This window comes from Convolutriloba macropyga, chromosome 10 (assembly GCF_964194025.1).
Source record: "Convolutriloba macropyga chromosome 10, txConMacr16.3, whole genome shotgun sequence".
Lineage (NCBI taxonomy): Eukaryota > Metazoa > Xenacoelomorpha > Acoela > Convolutidae > Convolutriloba > Convolutriloba macropyga.
Genome location: NC_134477.1, coordinates 28,584,693 through 28,605,317, shown reverse-complemented (window position 1 = coordinate 28,605,317; position 20,625 = coordinate 28,584,693). Strand labels below are relative to the sequence as shown.

The window sequence follows — 20,625 nt, the reverse complement described above, 5'->3', positions numbered from 1 at the left end:
GGTCTGGACATAGGCATTTTCCGTCTGGGACGGTCTGGACATAGGCATTTTCCGTCTGGGACGGTCTGGTCATATGCATTTTTCGTCTGGGACGGTCTGGACATAGGCATTTTCCGTCTGGGACGGTCTGGACATAGGCATTTTCCGTCTGGGACGGTCTGGACATAGGCATTTTCCGTCTGGGACGGTCTGGACATAGGCATTTTCCGTCTGGGACGGTCTGGACATAGGCATTTTCCGTCTGGGACGGTCTGGACATAGGCATTTTCCGTCTGGGACGGTCTTGACAGAGGCATTTTCCATCTGGGACCTCAACCTGAGATGCAGTCACTTTGGTCCTCGTTTAGTTCAAAAGAAACGTACAATGCAATTTATTGTCGGTATCGAAAAAGTTTTGTTTTGGAGAAGAACAAAATGCCTTAATGTTGTACACCACTATTATCAGTTTTTTATTTTGGTGTTAGCCTCTTGAGACATTATCTGAGCTAATCAAATTATAACAAAAACAATTTTTCAATATTATTTTTTAAATATGAAGCCAAGATTGATCATCAATTAAACTGAAAGTTTAAGCGGTCAGATCAACTTCACACACTGCGTATGCACCCTGATCAAAAGTACAAGGATAATCGTGAACTCCATTATCTTTGGTGCTTAGGCTACACCACTCTTCGCTATCTTGAGGTTGACCCTTTGAGAATATGCCCATATCCATGGTCACAGTTTGACAGTCTTGAGACCATTCACCAACCCAGTGATCATATCGTCCAGTCCCGTTACAGTTGCGGGGTCTGACAAAACCAAGCCACATAAAATGAGTGTCTATGTAAAAATTGTCGACGTTATAGTCCAGCCATTGACGCATTACAGAGATTTCATTTTTAGTTTTTGGTTGGAACACGCGTATCTTAACTTTCCTAAAACAAAACCCGTGTAAACAATTATTCAAAATTCTTAGAAAATATTCTACGTTATTTCTGATTCTTAGTTATAATCATTTGTGAGTATTTTTTAGTGGCAAAATGTCTTTCTTCTTTTATCCATGCAGGTCACAGCAGCATTGCAAAGGAGAACTGGGAGCTGTCGCCACCAGTCAATTATGTGAAACTGACAATAGCAAAAAACTGAGAAGTATTTAAAAATGTCATTATCTGTGCAATTCAAAAGCTATTGAAATTGGACAAATAACTAGGCAAAATGGAAACAGAAAATATCTGGACTGTCAAATAGACGAAGGCAGAGGTCTTGACATGCATAATTTCTACGAAAGATATTCCGAAAAATGGTGGTGTCCATTTAAACCGAAAAGGTACACAAAACGTTGTCAAATAATTGAGAAGGTTTTATTAGAGCAACCTCAATTTCTCACAAAACAATTATCAACTACAACAAATTAGCGTTTTTAATCAATTCCTTCAGTTTTTTGACGGACTTTTTTTTGGGTGAAATAAGAGTAATGAAAATTTTTCGTGCTAAAAATTGATGTGTTTTTGCAATTGCCAAACAAGGATATTCATTACGCTAGGTCGTTGTCAAACAATACAATATAGGACTTAAATTGTAAAAAAATTAGTTACCATTTCTGCAGCTGATCTCTCTTTTTTTGCAAACAAAAATTCTACAAAAATCTATGCTCCTGCTCCTTAAATTTTCAAACATTTCCTGGCTCTCATTCTTTGCGCAAACGAGAATCAGTTGTTTTTGAGAGCAATGGACAAAAATGTTAGTACAATAAACATATGTCTATTAAATGTTGAAGATCTGAATAAAAAGTTCGATTTTATACGAATGCTTTTTGACCTGTAGAAAAAAAGGACAGAAATGCTAGCTGAGACCTGGTCAAAAAATGGATGTCTTTTAGAAACATTTAGAATTTCAACCCTAATTTTTTAAGAGAGCGGAGATTTTGCTCTCTGACTTTTGTCAATGCAAGAAGATTCAGAGAGTGTTTCTGAATGCACAATGTTCAACTATTGTGTTCCTGAAGCAACGGTTTTGATACCACTCAATTTTCTGCTCTAAAGCAACAACTTTATGATTAACTAAATTGGCGACCTTAATAAAATGCATCGTAAAAAAACGCTGCAGATACATGGGAATATGTATTCGTTCAAAATGACCGAAAAAAGTTATTTCAAAGATGGCAGCGGCCATACGACATATATACATTATACGTCATTACAATCCATTTGAAATACACTCGAGGTTTCTTAGATTCTTAAAGCATTCAGGGAACTTTTGCTGAACACTATTTCTTACTGCTTTTGCTTTTTTACTGAGAGCAATGTTTAAGTTAAATCAAACATTACTGAACAGAACGATTGATCATATTAAAGACAGGCAACTACTGTTTTGTATACAAACAACCACCTGAAACTTTTTTTCAGCTGAAATACGGAAAAAAATAACAAAATAAATTTTGAAGAATGTTCAAACCGAAAGTGATCAAGTAATTAAAAACTGGACCGTCTGAAAACAAAACCAAAATTAATTCAGAAGTTTTTTTGTTTAGCTGAATACGAAACCTTTGTTATGATTTAGAGATTTTTAATTCATAAATATTTGTATATAATATATCTGACTGGTGAACTTTAAACAACTGGTAAAGTAATTCTATTCTAAATTCCAAAAAAAATAAATACACGTTTGATTTCGTAGCGTTCATACAAGGAAACATACAAAAAAAACCTTTTCCAGAAAGGTATCAAATGTTAAGCCCGAAAAAATAAAACCCGAAACAACACGACAAAAATATTTTAAAAAATAATTCTGCCGATCCTACTATTTTGTTATAAAATTTTAGAAATCCAAACATAATATTTATTAGAGAGAAATTGAAAACGGCAACTAATTAGTCGTGGGAAAAGTTGCTCTGTGATTTTCGGCAATGCGGGAAGATTCAGAGACTTTTTTCAAACGGAAAAAACTCAACCACTGTAATCCTAAAGCAACGGTTTTGATATCACCCAATTTCCTGCACGAGAATAGCAACTGCAGGGATAACTGATTTTGCGATCTCGATAAAATGTATCGTAGTTCAAAAAAAGCAGTGAAAACTGCAGATACTGGTGGGAATTTGTATTTATTCAAAAATGAGCTGTCGAAATCAACCTAAAATATTTTTTTATAGATGGCAGTTGTCGTACGACATTTACACATTATGCGTCATCGCAATCCACTTGAAACACACTTGACGTTTCTTAGATTCTTAATGCGTTAGCCGTTGAATTTTTGTTATTCTTTTATTCCAAGTCTTAAAATTCATCAATACAACGGAAAAACAAGCGGTTAGTTGATGGAATCTAATTAAATTGCATAGGAAAAAAATTAAAGCTGAAGATTTCGCTTAATTAAACCTGACATTTAACCAGCAGAATTGCTATTAACTCAATTGATTGCTGGGATTTAATTTGCTGAACACCAATCCGTACTGCTAATTTTCTTTTTACTGAATGCAATGTATAAGTTAAATCAAATTTTACAGAACAGAATAAAAGATCATGCTAAAGACGAGGAATGGTTCTTTAAAAGAAGCGTGCTATAACAAGATTTTTTTCCAACCTGAAAAACAGCAAAAATCTCAAAACATTTTGAGAGAATTTTGAACAGAAACTGATCAAATAATTTAAAATTGGAACGTGTGAAAAAAAACAGAAACTAGTTCAGACATTTTTTTTTGTGTTTAGTTGAACACAGAACCCTCAATTATGGTTTAAAGTTTTGTAATTTAGAAATAATTTGTAAATATTATGTCTGACTGGTCAACCTAAACCGACTGGCTAAAGTAACTCAATTCTAAAATTGGAAAAATAAATGTTTAAATTCGTCGCATTCATACCAAGAAACATACAGAAACCTATAACAGAAAGGTTCAGCTCAAAAAATCGAAACCAATTAAATCACGAAAACTTATATTAAAAAAACAAAATTTTAGCTAATTGAACTATTTTTTTTCTTGCTAATTGTACGAGGACCTTACAAAGAGAAGGGATACGCTCGCAATTTATGAAGCAAATAAAATTTCTGCATAGGAAATCAAAGGTTAAACACGACAATAATACTTAAAAAAATTCTGCCGATCCTACTATTATGTTATAAAGTTTTAGAATTCCAAACATAATATTTTTTCAGAGAGAAATTATAAACGGCAACTAATAGGTCGTGGGAAATGTTGCTTTGTGATTTTCGGCAATGCGGGAAGATTCAGAGACTGTTTTAAAACGGACAAAAGTCATCCACTGTAATCTTAAAGCAACGGTTTTGATATCACTCAGTTTTTCGCACTAGAACAGCAACTGCAGGGATAATTGATTTTGCGATCTCGATAAAACGTATCGTAGTACAAATAAAAAGCAGTGAAAACTGCAGATACTGTTGTGAATTTGTATTTGTTCAAAAATGAGCTTTCGAAATCAACTTAAAAAAATTATTTCAAAGATGGCAGTTGCCGTACGACATTTACACATTATGCTTCATCGCAATCCACTTGAAACACACTTGACGTTTCTTAGATACTTAATGCCATAGCCATTGAACTTTTGTTATTCCTTTTTTCCAAGTCTTAAAACTCATCAATACGACGGAAAAACCGAGAGTTAGTTTGTGGAATCTAATTATATTGCATAGGAAAAAAATTTAAAGCTGAAGATTTTTCTTAATTAAAGCTGACATTTAACAAGCAGAATTGCTAATAACTCAATTGATTGTTGGGATTTTTCGAAGTGATATTTTTGCTGAACACCAAGCCGTACTGCTAGTTTTCTTTTTACTGAATGCAATGTATAAGTTAAATCAAATTTTACAGAACAGAACAAATGATCATACTAAAGACGGGGAACTGTTCTCTAAATGAAGCGTTCTGAAACAAGATTTTTTCCAACTGAAGAACAGCAAAAATCTCAAAATTATTTGAAAGAATTTTGAAACAGAAACTGATCAAATAATTTAAAATTCGAACGTGTGAAAACAAAGCAGAAATTACTTCAGAAGTTTGTTTTTGTGTTTAGTTGAACACAGAACCCTTATTTATTGTTTAAAATTTTGCAATTTAGAAATAATTTGTAAATAATATGTCTGACTGGTGAACCTAAACCAACTGGCTAAAGTAACTCAATTCTAAATTTGAAAAAAGACATGTTTAATTTCGTAGCGTTTATACCAGGAAACATACAGAAACCTATAACAGAATGGTTCGGCTCAAAAAATTGAAACCAATAAAATCACGAAAAGTTTATTAGCAAACAAATTTTTGGCTAACTGAACTCCTATTTTTTTCTGGCTAATCATACGAGGACCTTACAAAGAAAAGGGATACGTTCGCAAAATATGAAGCAATTAATATTTCTTTCTGCATAGGAAGCCAAAGACTAAAGCTTGATTTTCTGCTGCTAAACTTTAAAAAAAACTAAGAAACATTTAAATTCTCTCATTCATTTTCTTCATAAACGATGCACTTAAATTTGAACACAAATTGTTAGTAAGAGTGGAGCAAACTTCTTTTAGGTTTTAAAATTTTAACTTACAATTCTTGTTCCAAGTCAAACTAGGGTCCTATATTTTTATTTATTTTATTTGACGATCAATTATCACCACTTAGGTGTTTTTATAGGATTAAGTATGTTTTCTAGGATTTAAACTATGACCATAATTCCTTGAAAAGCGTCTGAGCTAGAGTATTTCTTGAATAATGTGGTCAGAAATGCAGTATTGTCTTTACAAAATTTTTGTATCATCCTCAGACTTTTTCCATACTAAGACTAGATATAACTATACAATCTTGTTTCTGAATACAAAATGATTTCCAATGTCGAAAACTTACATCAGATAAAACGTCAATCACACTTGACCCACAAGTTCAATACCAAAATAGGAATGTGTACTCGAAAGCAACAGATAACTATGCATATTTAGCAGAAAGTCAAAGAGTGCTAAACCAAAGCAACTCTGATATTCTGTCTATTCATCGTGTTTCCTTATACGATCATATATGAGATCTTTGACTTCATGCAAGGATCATGCATTAAAATGTATGATCTTTGTTTAAAATCAAAGAAACTTCAACCCGCAATAAGAAACTAACTCGGAAATAAATGAAACTAATTCCGGAGGTCGAGGTTTTGCTGGAAAACTGATCTAAGAGATGCGGTGAACAGTTGTGAAAACAAATAATTTCCACCGCTAACAGTCCACATCATTTAGCGATGAATGCGCGAAAAGCAGTGGTATTTTGTGAGATTTGCTACTTTTAGCGGAGAATTTTTGTACGAGTGTGGTTTTTAAAAATTTTTATTTTCTCCGCATCCAACAGAAGTCTTATAAAAGAGAAACTGCCTTACATGGGTTTGAACTTCTCACTTACTGCATGTCAACAACTTCTTATCCAACGCCACCATCAGTTACTTACTTCTATGATAAATATTTTGTATTTAAATCAGATTCAAAAAAACTTATGGAAAACCTATGCGTTGCGGTTTTGTAGGAATCTCTAAACAACACACACACACACACATACACACACACATATATATATATATATATATATATATATATATATATATATATATAAGTGTGTGTGTGTGTGTGTATGTGTGTGTGTGTGTGTGTGTGTGTGTGTGTGTGTGTGTGTGTGTGTGTGTGTGTGTGTGTGTGTGTGTGTGTGTGTGTGTGTGTGTGTGTGTGTGTGTGTGTGTGTGTGTGTGTGTGTGTGTGTGTGTGTGTGTGTGTGTGTGTGTGTGTGTGTGTGTGTGTGTGTGTGTGTGTGTGTGTGTGTGTGTGTGTGTGTGTGTGTGTGTGTGTGTGTGTGTGTGTGTGTGTGTGTGTGTGTGTGTGTGTGTGTGTGTGTGTGTGTGTGTGTGTGTGTGTGTGTGTGTGTGTGTGTGTGTGTGTGTGTGTGTGTTTATCTATAGCATTGAAATGTTAACTCCTAGTTGCATTTGCTGCTCCGATATCTTATTTATGTTCCCAAGCGATCATGTGCGCTTAAATTGCGTTTATGAACGCTTAAATTGCGTTTATGAACAATTAAAAACTCTGATCCTGAAAACGATAAGCACGAAGAAAATTGATTCCAACGGAAATTGGATTGCAGTGAATTTAATTTTATGCAGATTGAGGTTTTACAGAAAAATCGATCACATTTCTTTGTGAATTTTTTTTACAGCAAACAGCACTCACCTCTCAGTGGTTAATTCAGATCCATTGCAATATTTTAAGAACTGAAATAAATTTAGAGGTAGTTTTTACACAAATCTGCTTTTTTTACATTGCTTCAAACCACTATCCATTTCCCGAACTGATTCTACGCTGAAGCACTTAATTGTTGGTGCGTTAAAACTCCTATCGTTTGACTTCCTATGTCTATAAAAAAAATGTTATCGAATTAATGAACTCGAGTTACTTGGAGTTGTCTGGTTTTTCAATATTTCGAAAACTACTCAAACGGAGAAAGAGTTGCTGTCATAGCTGATTGCAGAGAAAAAATTTCCACTCTCAACGTACATATAACACCTAAGAATAGATTTATAGCCCTATATAAACTATATAGGACGTAAGAAATTGCTTATAGGCAGATTGTACGGATTTTCCAGATTTGGTAGATCATCTGGTACAAGTTCAATATAAAATTACACATTTGCCGTTCGCAAAATAAGGCCTTTTCGACTACAAAACCCTAAAAGTCCTATCAACCATCAAAAACATATCCGCGCGTGATGAAGTGCTTTTAATTGCCACTTTTTTGCGAATTTCGACAGCAGCCTATACATAACAAAATATCACACCAATTAATGCAAATCGATAAAATAAAGTTTATCAAACTCATATACATGCCCGAAAAATCTAAAATTACAAAAATTAACAGTTGATTCAATTTACAATATCACTAATTCCGACACTTGCGTACGCTTTTCTCAAAAAAATGTGTCTCCGCTTAATTAAGTAACTACGTGTAGCCTTTCAAAATGATTTCCAAAATCGAGAACCAATATTAGATAAAACGTCAATCACACTCGCCCCACAAGATCAATACCAAAATAAGAATGTGTACTCGAAAGTGACAGATAACTATGCATATTTAACAGAAAATTAAAAATGTGCTACTCCAAAACAAATCTGATATTGGGTCACATCTAAGCCCTCAAGTTTGAATGTGGCCAAAGTATACACCATGGAAGACGCATTAGCAGAGGCTCTCCTGGCAAGTCTTCGCAGAAAATGGGGCGTGATTTGTAATGCTGGTGGAGGCTGTATATGAATCGAGCACTGCGCGTCCGGTTTATGGTGAATGTCAATAGTGCACAGCAATTGGTAAGATACTAAAGCCTAATTACAACTGCCGGGCGTTTTCAACCAAAAAATGCATTGTACCAAATCAAAGTGGCCAGATAGACTCCGCGAGCCCCATTTTTTACCATGATTATTTTATCCATCTCTAAATAAAATTCTAATACTAAAAAAACATACTACTGAAAAGTTTGGTAACGCAAACAGTCCTGAAGTATTAAAATTTCCACAAAAAAATTCATTGAAATCTTACTTTAATTAAACTAAAATTAACTAAAGTCTTGATGAATTAGAGGACAAGAGGTAAAAATCCACAGTAAAAATTAAAAAAATGAACTAAATGAAGCACGATTTATAGACCATCGTGCAATCTCTTTATTAGAGCGACCTCTTTTGCATGTTTTAAAGTAGCAGATCAAAAAACGAAACTCATCAACTGAAAAATAGCACTGAAATCAAAAATGTTATAAGTCAGAATTTGTAAACAAAACAAAAGTATTCAAGTTTCACCCGTCGAGACAATATCCTACAGACAAATATACGTACTTCCCACATATACATATAAAGGCATGGGTTACAAAATATTTTTAAAAAAACATTTGAAATCAAGGAATAGTTTTTGCCCAAAATTTCCTGAGAAACACATCGTAAACAAAACATGTATTGGCCCTTAAAGGCGCCCTTCAGAAGTATTCCAAAATGATCTGTGACGGTTTGTTGGAGGTAGTGACACCCTGATGAGTTATTATCAAAGCAGACTCACGCACATCCAAATGAGTCGTAAAAATTAGACGCCACTGAAGGAGATATCGATCTGGAAAACTTCAAGACATGGTCTGAAGGAAGAACAAACATGAACATAAAAAACGCAATTCATTTTGCAAGCAAAAAAAACTACAAAGGCTCTGTGGTACAATAGTACATTTTTAGTTTGAGATTATTATTTGGTGTAGCCAATTTGGTTCATTTTCTGTTTAAATTAATTTAGTTCATTTCATCTACTTTTAATTTTGTTCATTCATTTAGTTTAATTTTGAAGATCAAATCTTATGATTTCATACTTGTAAATTTTGTTTACATCCTATGCATGATCTTTTGTCTGTTCACCTTGTCTCGTGATTGTAAGTTGCCGCATTTAGTAATGTTACCTTATGAACAAATTGTTAAGCAGTTTTGTTAATTTTGTCTAATTTCATTCTTCTCAATTTCGTAATTCAAAATAGTTGACTCTCTCTTTTAACTAGAATCTGATTCGCCAAAGTCTAAATTCAGACGCATCAAAAATTTAGTACCTTTCGCTGAGCGAAATACTCTACAAATATTTGAACGCGATATCGCTCCGCCAATTCGACCTAAATTCTGTAGCTCAAATAGTTAATTCTAAAGCAACAAATAAAAGCATTAATCCGCTCCGCCAATTCACCCTTAAATTGACCGCTGTAGAGAAAGCTAATTGGTACCACAAAACAATTCATTCATACAGATTGTAAATCTGTACGACATGGCGCAGTCAGCTCGAGAATCGAGATAAACACCGTTGTCGATAGAGCCATTTTGGGAACGACCAACTTCAGACCCACCAATCAGATGGGAGAAATGGAGAATTCAATTAAAACTAGCGATTCTCGCTCTCGAGAATATCACTATAGACACATTGCTACAACCCAAACCATCGACAGTTCGTCTGCCAGCGGAACCGAAGTACGAGATACCGATTGAAGACACAACCGAGGAAGCAGAGAGAGAGCGTAGAATAAGAAACAACCAGTTGAAGTTGCAATGGGAACTAAAATGTCAAAAGATAACAGAAGCGGGAATACTATGCGGGGAGCGTCCATGGAATTTGTGTGATCAAAAATGCGTATCTCTACTGTACCTAAGTATTGGTACTGAAGGAAGACGATTACTAACACAAAAATTCCCGCACGACAATATTTACGATTTGATTACCCTCAAACTCTGGGAAATGATGGAGATTGCCTTTATCCGCCCAAGAAACATCACATTTGATAGATATGTGTTCTTTTCTCGGAAGCAAAAGAAGGGCGAAACTGTAGAGCAATTCTACAGCATCTTGAAAGAATTGGCTGAAAATTGCGACTTTGAAAACCGTGAAGAAGCCATCATCAGGGACATTTTCATCACTAACATGTTGGATGATGACATTCAGCGAGAGCTTCTACGGGATACAGTTGAACCAGAGAGGGCACTCAGCATTGCAGTCAACATGGAAATGGGTAATCAGAATCAGCAAAGAATTTCATCTAATAACGGAGCAACTGGTAGTACGGTGAACGCAATACAACAATTCAATCGATTTCGCGGCGCGGGTGTAATTGGAACTCAATCAAGCAGAGCAGTCACCAACCGTGCATCCGTTGGACAATGTCGTGGTTGTGGTCAAATTTGGACACCTACACATCGTCAGGTTTGCCCCGCAATGGGTAAGAAATGTAACCACTGTGGTTTGCAAAACCATTTCGCTAAGGTATGTCGTCGAAGACTTAATAATACAAGAAACACTCAACAAACCAACCGCATTAAAACTGTAGAAACGGCTGAAACATCTAATCAAAACTCTAGTCAGGAAAGTCAGAACGTCAATTATATCAATTATAATGAGCAAATCAACTCAGATTATGATTACTCGGATGATAATTACGTTGCAACAGTTGAAAATATGAGTTCACCAAATTTAGCACTGAAAAACTTGTCATTAACAATCGGAAACACAAACTGTGATTTACTTCTCGACTCCGGTAGTGGTTGTACCATTATTAATATGTCGCTTGCAAGAGAAATTATGCTCAATTGTGCTCAATCACAATGGTCGGGGAAAAGACCATTGGAATTGAAGTCATTTTCAAACGATATCGTTCAACCCCTTGGCACTTTGAAAACGCCGGTAAAATGTAATGATTGGAACATTGAGAAAGCAAAAATAACAGTTGTAGCCGATGGGTTTCGACCAATATTAGGACGAGACCTTTTTGATCAGTTAGGCATCACAATTTCTCAGAAACCTTGTCCTTAAACAGAAGTTAACAATATAGATTCACCTTGTGCAATAAAGAAATCACTGGCAAAGGAATTTCCTGATCTGATATCCCGAATTGGAAAATCAAAAAAACACACGGTCAATTCAAAATTTCACAAAAACTATCGAGTAATACATCAAAAAGGACAAAAAGTGCCCATACACCTACAACCGAAAGTGAAAATTGAATTAGAAAAACTGTTAAATGAAGGACATATCGAAAAGTTAAACAACTGTTCTGATCAATTCTTCATATCTCCGATTGTCATTACGGTAAAAAAGGACAAATCAATAAAAATAGCACTCGATTCAAAAATCCTAAACAAAGCTATTCATAAAAACAAGTATCAGATGCCCAATATAGATTCGCTAATTCAAACAATTTTGCAAACACTGTCAACACGGCGCCGCAGGAGACTGCTTATTTCACAACTCTTGATTTGCAATACGCTTATAGTCAACTGAAGCTACACAGTGATACGGCCCGCCATTGTAACCTTAATATTGTTAGTGGAGATATGACCGGCACATATCGATTTAAAACTGGATTTTATGGTTTAACGGACATGCCAGCTGAATTCCAAAAAGCTTTTGATTGTACGCTTGCCGGTTTGGAAAATACTTTCTGATGATATTTTAATCGTTAGCAGAGGTGGAATCGAAAAACATATAGACTTGGTACGAAAATGTCTAATAAAATTGGATCAAGAAAACTTACGCATAAATCTTGCAAAATGTCATTTCGCGAAAGAAACGATTGAATGGCTCGGTCAAAATATTACACAATCAGGTGTAACCCCACTTTCAAGTAAAACAGATGCAATTGGAAAATTATCGGCACCCACTAATCTTAAAAAACTTCGCTCTTTTATGGGTTCTGTGCACCATCTAGGAAAATTTATCCCGAATTTGTCACAATTATGTTACCCCCTACGACCATTGCTTAAGAAAAATTCAAAATTTCTTTGGACGGAAGAGCACAATAAACAGTTCTCTTTAATAAAAGAACAGATTACGGAAACCACTGAAAATAAACATTTCAACCCAGAATTAGAAACACCAATTAAATTTGACGCCTCGCGTAAAGGATTGGGATGTGCAGTGGAACAACGAACACCTAATGGGTGGCATACAGTAGCATTCGCGTCACGATTTTTGAATTCTGTTGAAGACAGACATAGTATAAACGAACTAGAACTTCTGGGTCTTGTTTGGTCTGTGGAACATTTTAAGTATTACTTATACGGCAAACCTTTTACTGTGATAACGGATCATAGAGCACTTCTCTCACTTATGAGAGAAAATAGATCTAACAAATCATATAATAGTAGACTGACTCGTTGGGTAGATCGTTTACTACCATTTGACTTCTCGATTGATCATCTTCCGGGCACAAAAATGGGATTAGTGGATTATATATCTCGCGACCCGCATCAACAAGCTGCTAATATATCCGCATATGACGAGCAATTTATTGTAGCTAAGTTGGATGTAATTAAACGTAGTGCGAAACGCTTCTTATTAAATGCCGAAAATTACATCGATTTCGCAGCGCGAAATCAATCTACAAAATGCGTCGTAAATAATCCAAATTCCACTAATAACTTATGTAGTGAATTCGCACCGCGAAATCCAGAACATTCTACAAGCACGCAAATTGACGACTCAATTAGCGAATTAACAATCAATAAATTAAATTCCATCCCCAAAATCGAGACAACTAACATTCCTCACTCGCTTTTTGCCTTAAACCGACCCACCGAACAGTCACTCTCTAATTTAAATCACTTTCAACGAATCGCAACAAAATTCAAGAACGTTTACATGATGTCCCAATCAACTTCCGATGATGAAACGCTGATGACAGTTAAACAATCGACCCCATCGAGAGTACGCTTTGCGGAAGAGGGACCTTCTACGGTCCAAGCAGCACCCGTGACACCAATAACACCCACTACTGATACAACAGCCACTTCGCCGTCAGTAGACGATTTGTACCTGGACTCATTCAACTTCGCGCTCTCTAAGATCTTCTCCAGCTCTCTAATGGCCAGCCTGACAACCAAGGACGCGATCTTGAAAGAGATTCGCGACTGCATTTTGACGGACAATTAAGATAGATGTAGACAAATATCACCTTACATTCATTCCTTCTGGAAAGACTTGCATGTGAAGAACGGGTGTGTCTGCATAGATGACAGAATTGCTCTTCCCCTTGCAATCAAATAAGCTTATGTAGACGCAATCCACGCAACTCATCCTGGCACATGGGGAATGACTGACATGGCAACACACGCGTGGTGGCCATATATGCACAGGGACATAGCAACCAAAACAGCAAAGTGCAACCCCTGTGTCAAGATTGGTAAAAATTTAAAACCTATTATACCAGCAAAAAATGGGCACCATTAAAGTTATGTAAAGTTCCTAATGAAGAAATTCAAATTGATTTTGGAGGACCCATCTATAATGAAAAAAATCGAGAGATTTATTTTCTTGCATGTATTGATCGATTTTCGAAATTCCCAACAGCAGAAGTATTTGATAGAGCTAATGCAGATAATATTTTAAAACTTCTTCAAGAATATGTTTTGCTGCACGGTATACCCCGCGCAATTAGATTGGATCAAGCTAGATGTCAAACGGGGCAACAAATTAAAACTTTTTGTAGTCAAAATAACATACAGCTAATCGAGGCGCCAATACACGACCACAGAGCAATTGGTTTGGTTGAAAGACTCATTCAAACAATCAAGAATCGCTTAGCCTCTATTAAAACGGCGCCCAAAATCAATTTAATGTGAAAGCATCAATAAATTCAATAATCTATCAGTTACGAATATGTCGTCAAAATACTATTAACATATCACCATTTGAGGCACATTTTGGAAGAAAAGCGAATACACCTTTAAGCAATATAACGATTAAACCAGATCCAAAAAGTTTAATTTACAAAAACATTCTAAACAAATATTTAGATTTGGAGACTGTCAGATGGGACCAGCTTATCACAGACGAAAATTGGAACAATGATGAGCGAAGTGACATTGAAATAGAAGTAAACAAGGACAAACTGGGAAAAGAGGCGATGAAAAGACAAAAGGAGGACCCAAACAAGGAATCGAGATTGATTTCTCATCCAGATGTCGGCCAATCAATAATCAGAACAGAAAAATCACTGGAGGTAAAATTGGCTAAAAAGAGACCACGAACAAAGAGATCAAAGAAAAGCCTCGACGGCTTATATGACGTCCTAGCACCAGGATCGTCAGTAATTAAAACAAATGAACACACATCAGTAATTAAAGAACCGGGCAAGAGAGAGGTAACAATCAGGAACTCAGACCTGGAAAAGTTTGGGACGAAGGCGGAGAGAGACACAGAACTGCAGGTATACGCCAATCGACGACCGAAACTTCCCACGGGCAAAACAACTGAGGAACTCATAAACCACCATGCAAAGGAATCAAGGAAAAAGTTAGAAGGTGGAAAACGCATGAAACATAGAAAAGTAGCAGATGACGTCAGTACAGTGTCGTCAATTCACTCCAATGTTACACGTGCCCTCCGAGAAAGAATGCCAACAAAGCCTAAGAAACAACAGTCAACGGCGCCGCCAAATCAACCAACAGAATCGAGTAACGATCTCGCGATGCCAATGGGTTTACCAACTTCAAGTATCGTTATCGCGGAGCCACCAAGCAGACCAAAGAGAAAAGCAGCTACAAAAGCATCAGTAGCGTTACTTCCCTCAAAAAGAAAACGCTCCGCAATATCGACCACAGAATCGGACGAATCTGTGACTCCAATTCAAACTTGCCCTCCCACAACCCCAAGTACTGCAGAAATTGGGAAACAAAGAAGACGACAAAACATTAAGAAACAACAAATTGAAAATAAATCAATAAACTCGGCCATACAGACTGCTGCAGCACAGTCTAATCAAGAGGAGTCTAACTATACAGTCGGCCCATGCTCTCCAACAACCTCATGTCCAACTCAATTCTAAGTTTCTCCCAATTACGAAGAACCAGAGTTGTCTATGACAGTTGGCGAAGCGGAGAGATATTACGAAAGTGAAAGTAATTAATGTGTATTTAAGTAAAACTGTTGCATTCAAAACTCCGATTAAAACATTACAGTATTAATTATTTTAACAAGTACATATGACTATTAATTTTCTGATAAATAACATGTTATTTATTTTCGCCAAGGGGGAAATGTGGGACAATAGTACAATTTTAGTTTGAGATTATTATTTGATGTAGCCAATTTGGTTCATTTTCTGTTTAAATTAATTTAGTTCATTTCATCTACTTTTAATTTTGTTCATTCATTTAGTTTAATTTTGAAGATCAAATCTTATGATTTCATACTTGTAAATTTTGTTTACATCCTATGCATGATCTTTTGTCTGTTCACCTTGTCTCGTGATTGTAAGTTGCCGCATTTAGTAATGTTACCTTATGAACAAATTGTTAAGCAGTTTTGTTAATTTTGTCTAATTTCATTCTTCTCAATTTCGTAATTCAAAATAGTTGACTCTCTCTTTTAACTAGAATCTGATTCGCCAAAGTCTAAATTCAGACGCATCAAAAATTTAGTACCTTTCGCTAAGCGAAATACTCTACAAATATTTGAACGCGATTTCGCTCCGCCAATTCGACCTAAATTCTGTAGCTCAAATAGTTAATTCTAAAGCAACAAATAAAAGCATTAAACCGCTCCGCCAATTCACCCTTAAATTGGCCGCTGTAGAGAAAGCTAATTGGTACCACGAAACAATTCATTCAAACAGATTGTAAATCTGTACGACAGGCTCAAACAAGAGTAAATCCGGATACAAAATCTATTTGAAAGATGGTACACAGAAGGAGACAAAACGCGAGAGGCGTTTCATCTATTATGACTAAAATCGATCGCTCCATGCCATTTTGAATACTAAAAGTAGAGCCACGTTTTGCAATTCAAAATACAGCAATCAATCAACCTCAAAAAATATCTCGCTCGGACCCCCAGCAAACGACTATTATTGCCCTACAACCAATAAACATTGGTGAACTCTTATTTTTGATATCAGCTACGATTTGATAAAAGATATTTGTTCGGCAAGTTCTGAAACTTTTGTTGATGTCGGAAACGTAGTGGCGATTAAAACATTCAAATCAAATAAAAATAACACTAACTATTCATAACCAGCAAATATATTGTAAAAATATTTAACGTGTGAACAATATTCAATGCTGTACAGTTTTCAAGTAAACTTTAAAATGCCGTTGAATGAAGGATAATGTCATACATAACTCAGTATAATATAAAGATATTTTTTCATTTCATATTCATTTACGCAGTGAATTTTCATATAGTTGTACTTATTTTTATCGAAAGTCATTTGTCATGAGTTTCCTAACAGCAATATTTTTCCACCTGCTTCGCTGCGCATGTTGACTTATTTGTCTACTGTCAGTTCTCCCGCGTTGCAAAATGCTTTAACTTACACCTAAACTTTACTGCAATATCGGTCTCTTCATTTGTGCTGTTTGAATAGTTGTTAAAATTAGTTTTTAATCTCGTTTGCCTATTTCTACTATTAGGTTAGTTTTCGTCTAGGTATTTGCTCTGATTTGGTAAACTTAAAATTGCAGAAAATGCGTTCAAGTTTTTGAGAGATTTGCCGTCGTTGACGGTAAAGTTTTCTCAGCACCCCGAGGTGTTCAGCGCTGTAAACCGCAATTCTTGCAAACATTCGCAGCAATTTTTCGATTTTACCGTTGAAACCTTGATCTTGTATAGAATATCTAACCAGTCAAGTTTCTCTTTCACAACCTCGCAATAGTTCAATATTTCGTAATAGTTACTGAATGGCTGCTGGATTGGTCTGAAACATCGGGTCTCTTCGATTCCTCCCACCTCCAGAGTACCCGAGTCTTTGGAATTTGAGAATCCTTGAGGGCAGATAGCCCCGAGGCACAATTCAATTAGGGCTGAAATAGAATTGACCCAGGTCTAGGTACAGACTTATGAAAAGACAATGCTCGACCAAAATGCACTATGAAAAGACCATACTCGACTCATTTGAGCTATGAAAAGAGTTTAGCTGGACTTTAGCTCGACTCAATGTTTTCGCAAAAGACTTTAGCTGGACCCAAAATTTTACAAAAGACTTTGGCTCGACTTAAAATTTGGGCTGGACTTAAGCTCGACACAATGTTTGCAAACAAAATCGAGTTAAAGTTTTTTCATGGGTCCATCTTTGGTCTTTTCATTAGTCTGCTTTTTTGCCATTAAAATTTTCCGTGCAAAATTGCATATAGCGTAGTCAGCGTGTATACTACTTCATTTTTACGATTCAGAGCAACCACAAATCCCTCAAAAACCTGCATTATTTTTTTTAAAAGTTCAAAAACTTGGAGGGGAAAACAAAATGAAAAACGCCGAAATTTTGTTATGGCTAATGGAATTAGGACCAATACACTTAAGCTAGCTGGTTTCATTGAATCAAGTAATGTGGTAATATACACGAACTGCCAAATCTCTTTATCTTAAGATTTGCTGAAAATCTTAAGGTTTTTGGCAGTTTTCCAGCTGTTTCTTAAGTTCGGCTGCTCTGGTGCAAAGCTATTTAGTCTTGCTCCGGCTCTGCTTCTGTATGTACAGAAGCAGAAAAAAAATGAAAAATATCGGATTTTGAAAAAAATAGACTCATGAAAAGACTAATGGTGGACCCATGAAAAGACCTTTACTCGACTTTGTTGGATATGAAATGACTAATGGTGGACTCATGAAAAGACCTTAGCTGGACTTTCTTTTTTATGAAAAGATTTAAGCTCGACCCATGAAAAGAAATTAGCTCGACTTTAACTAGGAAGCCCGACCGTGTAATTATAGTCAATATTGCCCCCTACTAGACTTTTAAAGTCTTTTCATAAGTCGAAGTCTAGGCCTGGGCGTTTTCATCGCAAGTAGCGGAAACTGTTTTTCTATTCAATTCTTGTGGGATATTAAATAGAAACAATTCTTTCTGGTACAACTGGGAATAAATACAAGAATGGCAATCGATATTACTAGAAAAGACTATCCATACCCACGTTAAGGTCCCAGGCACAGACGGCCTCTGATCAGAACGGACATGGGGGTATAGTGCGACACAAATTACAGGGTCTGTAAAGTGTTATAGGATAGTCTGGATAGTCTGGACAATGGTCGCACAAACGTCTGACCAGAAATCAAAGTCTTGACCAAAGTCTGGACATAAATTGCCCCCAAATCTGATCACTAAGAATTAATTGACCTTTTTGGACTGCAGTCTCTTTACTACTGTTTTTGGTGACTCGGAAGCAGAATTACTGGCACTTCAAATTGGTTTTTTCGTTTTTAATCTCATCAAATTTTGCTGTCCTAAGTTTAACACGATATTCCATCTTGTTCAAATTAGGTTGATTACTCTAGGTTGGAATTGTACCTTTTATTCAAATTCCAAATGATTTTAACATGAATCGAGGGATGGCCTGGTTAGAGGAAAAGTTCTAGAGGATGGTCTGATAAGAGGGAAATTTGGTCGCAAAAAAAGTCACCCAAAAACAATTCGGTTGCTTGAAAGTCTGATCAGAGGTCATTTCAGTCTGGCACTGTCAGATCATAGACCAAAGTCTGAGCAGAGTCTGATCAGAAGTTGCTTGGGTCTGGGACCTTAACCGGGGTGGTACAGAAAAATAGTTTCATGTTTGATATAATTTTTCTCCGAATAACAATTGGAAAAAAGTTCTTATCAAAAAAGCAAACATGCTTTGCTATCTTAAAACACGTGTTTGTTTTGAAAACTTAAATTTTTTTGTAAGCTGAAAATAATTGACTGGAAAACTTCACGTCTTTCAAACTCAATGATAAATGAAATAATTAATGTTAATACCCCGATGGTCACTCAATTACGAAAAATGAGCGTTCCGTATTTCGCTTTAAGCCCCTCCTTCTTTGCAATTATCTATTTGGATACTCGTAGGGTTAAGAAAGTATAAGATTTTTTATTGTTTTGATTTTTCGTGTTATGAATGTTTTGAATGGGTAGACATGATCCAAAAGAGTGAGTTCAATTATTTGAGTTATTGAGAGTAGTCTTTTTTCACTGTTTGGGTACGGGGAATAACTGTTAAAAGAAGAGTGTGTTCCAGGCTGCTTAAATATTTGAATGAACTGATACGATTACTGGGGAAACATACTTTTCATTTTTTCTTGTTTTTTATTTTTTTCCCCGTTTTTATTTTTTCTCTCCGTTCAAAGGTTTGAATTAAAAAGTGGCATGGTAAACTCTAGCTTGATATGATTTTTTTTCGTGTTGGTTTAAATGACTTTTGCAACAAATCTTATATCTCCTTGTATGCTTCCGAGAAAAGTTGTGAGATGGGAAAACCGGGTGTGCATATCCATATGAGTTTGATTCAAGGTGTCTGATTCAGATATTGCAGTTTGAGTTTTAATATTTTAACAAAATTTTCGTTTCTTGAATATGTTCCTAAATATGTATGCTTCTCCTTCCGGACTAGACATCAAGTCTTAATTAGCACTGAAAAGGTCTTATTGTAGTTTTTGGATCAGTACTGTATCAGGGCTCTGATCATGTCACTTTTTAGACCTGAGACGTCTTGAATCAAGTCTTAAGACTTGGCAAGTATTGGCCAAAAATTGACAAGTCTTCAGTGAAGTCTTGGTCAAGACTTGTTACCTCTTGGGCAAGTCTTGGCCAAGACTTGGCAAGTTTTGGGCAAGTGTTGGTCAAGTCTTGACACGGCTGGGGAACCCCAAAAGTAGCCAAAAATAGTCGATTTAGGTCTGGCAAATGTCAAAATTATCCATATAATTATCGATTATATGTCCGGAATTTGTCAAAAATAGCCGGGAAATCGTCAAAAACAGTCCGGAAAACGTCAAACAAGGCCGGGCATTCGTCATAAAGTAGCCAATTTGAGTTCAAAAACAGGTGCAAAAAAACCGTTAGCTTTCTCTCCACCATTCTTCCTAACACAGGTTTAAAACGTTCTTATAACAGTGAAGGAGCCGCGAGCGACCAAAATGTACAAAAACACCACCAAACTCCTTGTTCTAATTTATAGACAAACGAAATAGAGGCATCGTATTCCAAATATTAAGAAACCAGGACTATTTTTCTTTTCGTTTTTCACCGGAGCAAAATTAATTGAGTTTTTCTAAGGCATGTGAAGAATGAAAAATCAACTGTTGAGTCGTAATCAGAATATAATGACACCGGAGCTAATTGTTTTCGTTTGGATCCAGAACAATACTTATTAATTTTG

The 20,625-nt window shown here is 35.8% G+C and overlaps 1 protein-coding gene across 1 annotated transcript in view; it reads right to left on the bottom strand.

Moving 5' to 3' along the window:
- Positions 1-568: 568 nt before the first annotated feature.
- The window catches only part of LOC142347978 (uncharacterized), a 27,999-nt gene continuing 7,942 nt past the window's right edge, over positions 569-20,625 (bottom strand). Inside the window, exons 2-3 of the mRNA XM_075399145.1 lie at positions 17,121-17,301; positions 569-917 (exon numbers count right to left, since the gene is read on the bottom strand). Of these exons, the coding sequence (XP_075255260.1) occupies positions 569-917; positions 17,121-17,301 (530 nt within the window). The remainder of the gene's footprint in view (positions 918-17,120; positions 17,302-20,625) is intronic.